This window comes from Podarcis melisellensis (genome assembly GCF_964234715.1).
Source record: "Podarcis melisellensis genome assembly, chromosome: 10".
Classification (NCBI taxonomy): Eukaryota; Metazoa; Chordata; class Lepidosauria; order Squamata; family Lacertidae; genus Podarcis; species Podarcis melisellensis.
Window position 1 is genome coordinate 28,044,845 of NC_138542.1, and position 6,000 is coordinate 28,050,844.

At 39.8% G+C, this 6,000-nt stretch overlaps 1 protein-coding gene across 4 annotated transcripts in view; it reads left to right on the top strand.

The window, feature by feature from the left end:
- Nucleotides 1-6,000, top strand: part of ARID2 (AT-rich interaction domain 2) — a 103,937-nt gene that overhangs the window by 95,946 nt on the left and 1,991 nt on the right. For all 4 annotated transcript variants that reach the window (XM_081928912.1, XM_081928915.1, XM_081928913.1 and 1 more), the window contains 5 exons: nt 453-598; nt 1,536-1,674; nt 3,815-3,900; nt 5,253-5,376; nt 5,459-5,550. In XM_081928912.1, the coding sequence (XP_081785038.1) occupies nt 453-598; nt 1,536-1,674; nt 3,815-3,900; nt 5,253-5,376; nt 5,459-5,550 (587 nt within the window). The remainder of the gene's footprint in view (nt 1-452; nt 599-1,535; nt 1,675-3,814; nt 3,901-5,252; nt 5,377-5,458; nt 5,551-6,000) is intronic.

The window sequence follows — 6,000 nt, forward strand, 5'->3', positions numbered from 1 at the left end:
GGCAGTGAAAGGAAAAATCAAATATACATGGTGGTTTTAAAGATAATCCTTTAAATTACTCTGACTGAAAAAAAGATAAGTTGCCAAATTCATACAAGTATGTTAAATTGCTCCATCACTTTATCTCTATAGAGAAAGATTGCCATCTGGAAAGCTTCCTAAAAGCTGTATCTAATTCTGTGTTGAACCTGAAACGTAAAAATAGAGCTGCTATAGAATATTGGGGAAAGTCTGTAAATAGCTCAAGAGTACTCCAGCCTTTATTTCATTTTACTATTTAGAGACAGCGAGTACCATCTATCTCCCTCTGCAGTCAATAGCAAAACTGCTGATCACTATGGTTTCACCTATTGCCACTGGAAGTGTGCTCCGTGAAAATCAGATCTTGCATTGTTCAATAAACAATAATCAGGCAGGAATTTAAATCCTCCTTGTTTTGAATTTTCCCACAGAGCACACCTGTCACACCCGTACCAATGCAAGTCCAGGGCCCATCTGTCAGTTTGCCACCTTCTGTGTTCACTGTACCAAGTTCGCACACAGAACAAGTGAAAAAACCGGGACAGAATTTCATGTGTCTCTGGCAATCCTGTAAAAAGTAAGTGTTTTTCTTTGAGTTGACCCATATATTACAAAGGTTTAGTTTTATGCAACATGATATTTGTGGTTGTTAACCCCCATCCTTTTTAAAGTTTCCCATCAGTACCTGCTCATCTGTCAGCTAACTGAGGAAACAAGGTTTTTTTTAATAGAGAAATAGAGAAAAGCATCCCTGTCTCGGTTCTTTTCCCACCACTGGAAACTAAGGTCTTCTTTTGCTAGGGAGTTCCTTGAGAAAGCACTTAACTGAAGATGGAAGACAAAGCTGAAGACGATCTTTGGGAGAGTGAGAGAGCCAATACCCTTAGTGACTGGTTTTAGGGAACTTTGAAATACATTATTCCCTTACCCTCAATGTCAATGGTTGAACAGAATCTTTAGCACCATTCAAGAACCTGTTTGCACAAGTGGTCAGTGTTACAAATGTTTAACTCTTTCATAGGAAAGAGGAGGTCTTTATCACCTTTTTTAAAAAGGTACAAATCCATTCCTTTCTGCTGCATATAAATTCAGTGGTACCTCAGTTTTCGAACGTCTCCATTGACAAACATTTCGGTTTTCTAACTCCGTAAACTCAGAAGTAAATGCTTCAGTTTTCAAACACGCCTCAGAAGTCGAACATGCCATGCAGCTTCCACTGAGTGCAAGATCCTGAGGTCTAGCTGTAGGCTATTGAGTTTTCAGTTTTCAAACATTTCAGAACTCGGAACGATCTTCCAGAAAGGATTACGTTTGAAAACCGAGGTGCCACTGTATTGCACAGTCTTTTGCAGCAAGCAACCCTTAGCGATAGTAAGTCAAACTTCTGAATAATTAACACTTGCCATTTCTTGCATTTTTATTTTTCAGTATTCATATTGATTGCTCAGGCGACAAAATTGTTAGCAAAATCGTATTCCTTCTTCGCCTGAGTTTAAATGTATTACATTTTCCAGGTGGTTTCAAACGCCATCCCAGGTTTTCTATCACGCTGCAACTGAACATGGAGGAAAAGACGTCTACCCTGGACAGTGTTTATGGGAGGGCTGTGAACCTTTCCAGCGGCAAAGGTTTTCCTTCATTACCCACTTGCAGGTAGAAATTGGTCTCCTATCCCTTTTCTCACTATTGATGTGCAATTTGAAAGGCATTATTTTCATATAAATATAAAAATTCTACGCTAGAAAGTAAGTGATGCACATTCCTTCTAATGCCAAGAATGGCGGGCTCAGAAACAGTGCAGAAAACACAGTCCAGTGTGATCTGAGCATGCTCAGTGGCCTTCAGGAACTACAGTAAATTAAGATTGTGGATGTGGGGGGGGGGTGATGAAGGGGGAATTGTGAGGAGAGAATTTGCCAGCATAAGCCTCTAATAGCTTATAGATGGGGTGGAGCATGTGCATCATGAGGTGAAATAACTTCTTTCTATGCACTATATTGGGAGACAGCAGAAGGCCCAGCTATAGAACAACAGGGTGCTCTAATTCAGGGGCTTGCAGTCAGTTTCAAACCAGAAGTCTTACCGCAACATACATATATATATATATATATATATATATATATATATATATATATATATATGCAGGTTTTGGTGTCCTCGGGTGTCTTCCCGTGTAAAAGTTGGGGTGTCTAGGCGACGTTTCGACGAGGTCTCACTCGTCATCTTCAGGCTGGTGCTTTCGGCTTCTTGTTACTGGAACAGAGCAGGATCTCAGTGTTTGAGTTCCTATAAATACTGTTGAGGGGGTGTGGTGTATAGCCTCCAATGTTCTGGGCAGAGAGGAAGTTCCCAGGCTAGTGTGCCTTTTCTTCTTTTGTTCCTTAATTACTTGAGGGATATCTTGAGTGATTTCTTGAGTGAAAGAAATTAAGGAAGTAATTAAGGAACAAAAGAAGAAAAGGCACACTAGCCTGGGAACTTCCTCTCTGCCCAGAACATTGGAGGCTATACACCACACCCCCTCAACAGTATTTATAGGAACTCAAACACTGAGATCCTGCTCTGTTCCAGTAACAAGAAGCCGAAAGCACCAGCCTGAAGATGACGAGTGAGACCTCGTCGAAACGTCGCCTAGACACCCCAACTTTTACACGGGAAGACACCCGAGGACACCAAAACCTGCATTCCTGTACCCGTGAAAATCTACGAAAGCATATATATATATATATATATTTGCTTTCGTAGATTTTCACGGGTACAGGAATGCAGGTTTTGGTGTCCTCGGGTGTCTTCCCGTGTAAAAGTTGGGGTGTCTAGGCGACGTTTCGACGAGGTCTCACTCGTCATCTTCAGGCTGGTGCTTTCGGCTTCTTGTTACTGGAACAGAGGCTCTGTTCCAGTAACAAGAAGCCGAAAGCACCAGCCTGAAGATGACGAGTGAGACCTCGTCGAAACGTCGCCTAGACACCCCAACTTTTACACGGGAAGACACCCGAGGACACCAAAACCTGCATATATATATATATATATATATATATATATATATATATATATAGCATTTGATAGTAATAAAATGCAGAGCAAATACCATTTTATTTTCCCAGGCTTTGAAAGCATTTTAACCTCCTGAAGTGGTTTTAATGCTGCTGTGTTTATATCCTTATCCATGAATTGTTTTACTGATGTTTTGTTCTTCTTCCTAATTTAATGTTGTGAACCACCCACTGCAATATCCGATACTCAGTATTCTAGGAGTAAGCATCATTGAACTCAATGAGACTTACTTCTGAGTTGTCATGTATAATGTTGTGCTTTCAGTTCCCTGTAAACATGATCAAAGCTTGTTCATATTTATTACATTTTTTTTACAATGGCTGAGACCAATATGATGCACTAAATATTTCTACCTCATTCATCAACGGGCTGTAGGTTTGACCTTTTCCAGGTGTTTTTCTATTAGCTTCTGTGCAGTAGCTAGAAGAGTGCTTATCCAAATGGTGTTTTCCTTCTTCATTGCATTTCATTCTTCAATCAATAATGAAGCAATGAATTATAACAACACAGTGTGCAAAATGTCTCAAATTCACATTCTTCAATATGATGTTGCTGATTTTTCCATATTGACTGGCCAGTGTGCAGAGTCTCCACCCACTAATGTGAATGTGCATAATTGCAGTGTTTGTGTATGTTCACCAGTCAATTTATGAGATGTTTATGTACACACACATACACCACTCTCTCTCTACTAGGTCTATGTTATGTATTTAACATTATTATTTTTTCTCTCAAACAGGATAAGCACTGCTCAAGAGATGCCCTTCTTGCAGGATTAAAACAAGATGACCACGGACAAGCAGGAAGTTCAAAACCTTCCACAAAGTAAGAGACATGAGCTTCATTATTAATCTAGCAGCAGAATCCTATGCATGTTTTCTCAGAATTTCAGCTGTGCTCAGTGAAACTCTGTCCAGTTTAGCATGCATAGGATTGCTGGCTAAGTTCTCCTGGATGAACACTTGCATTGTCCTTCTGATCCTTTGGTGGCAGAGGGTGGGACAGCTTATGGGTGGCATGTAGCTCACCAAATCTGTATTTTTCACTTGGCACATACTGTGTACAGCTCACCAAACAGTACACTGAAGATTGTGTTATTTGTACGGAGTGTCTGCTCGTGAGTCTATCCATTTTGCATTTTTCTAGCAGTCGAACACTAAATATCTTTGTCATGGAAGGGTCCCAACATCCTTACTATTCTTTTTAAAACCTCTCTCAGTTACAGAAACTAGGCATTATGCAAAGAGAGCAGTGACCTATACCCCCTTCCAATTTCAACTGCCAGTTGAATAAGTCATTATTTCTGTTCATCCCATTTTGAATGGGAACCAAAATTGTCTCCTTTTGTAATTCTCTCATCTTCATGAAAAGTTCTGATCCTTCCTCATGCAGAGCTCTTGTTTCTCCCCTCAGCTCATGGGCCACACTCATTGGCAGCATGACCAATTATTACAGAAAGATTTGTGGGCTGCTTCCTAATCTCCCATCTCATCCTCCTCTCTTCCCATTTTATTTATGTCACTTTTAGAGATGGTATAGAGGAGGAGACAGGGATATTGGGACATGCCTAGACCTCCCGTTCTCTAGGTGGCACTGGTGCACTTATTTGCAAGGCATACTGAAGGGAAGGGAGAAAACAAACAGGCCACTGAGCTCCGTGTGGAACCCACTGCACACTGCAGCTGTGTGGGGGAAAGATCCTAACATCATTCTAAGGATGGCTATCAAAGGATTAAAAAAATTCTTTATCATATTTGAATAGATTTGATATGTTTGCACAGTAGCAAAATGAATATTAAAAAGGAAAATCTGGGTCTGTAACAACATTAGCAACTTGAGAATCAACAATTATAACTTTAAAAAATGGTCGATGCTTTATTGTGTTTTAAAATATTTTGTTGGGAGCCGTCCAGGAGCGGCTAGGGCAACCCAGTCAGATGGGCAGCATATAAATAATAAAATTATTATTAAGTTATTATTACATATGATTGTTTTAGATCATGAGAGTTCATATTTGAGCAGGGATTTCAATTGAGGAGTGTAATATTTTTAACCACCAGCATCAAGCACTAGCCTTTCGGGAGGAAATATATTGATTTTAATCTTTTTCTAGGGAGGAAATATTTATTGTGCCCCCTTTTAATTCCTTTTGTTGTTGTTTTTAAAATCTCATTTAGGCCACCAAATGCAGCAGGGGCTTCTTCCACTCCCAGAGCACAGAAGGCCATTGTCAATCATCCTAGTGCTGCCCTCATGGCACTAAGAAGGGGATCAAGAAACCTTGTTTTCAGAGATTTCACAGTAAGTAGCAAGCATATGGATTAAACAGGAGGAAAGTCTCCTTGTCAGGCTTGTTCTAATACTATTTTCTTTTCTGTCTAAGGATGAAAAAGAGGGACCAATTACTAAACACATCCGATTAACAGCTGCCTTAATATTAAAAAATATTGGTAAATATTCAGAATGTGGTCGCAGGTAAGCAGATCATGTATTTAAAATTGTTTATTTTACTGACATGCCAGGCATCGTAATACTGCATATTCACTGCTGCCGATAATGTTTGAGCTTCTGTGGCCTCTGTATTGGTTGCTTTTTCTGATAAAAAGTGTTTACAAGATTGTCTTCTACACATAGGCAGATTCACTCTGCAAGCATAAGATTTTGCTGTGCTTCAGTTTTTGTACCCTATTTAAATTCCATTTTTAGTCTTCATGGTTCTTTTCAAAAGAGCTTGGAAAGAGGCAGCTGGTGTAAAATAAACAGTAAAAAAAACCTGAGTGACTATGACCTGAGCCTCTGTTAGAAGTGAAGAGACATTTTATTGCATTATGCACCTCCTCTGTTCTCTAATATATCCTGTCATTCACCTATCTACCACCATCCGACACAGTAAATGGGCATGATTGTCCCGGAATAGGATTTCCA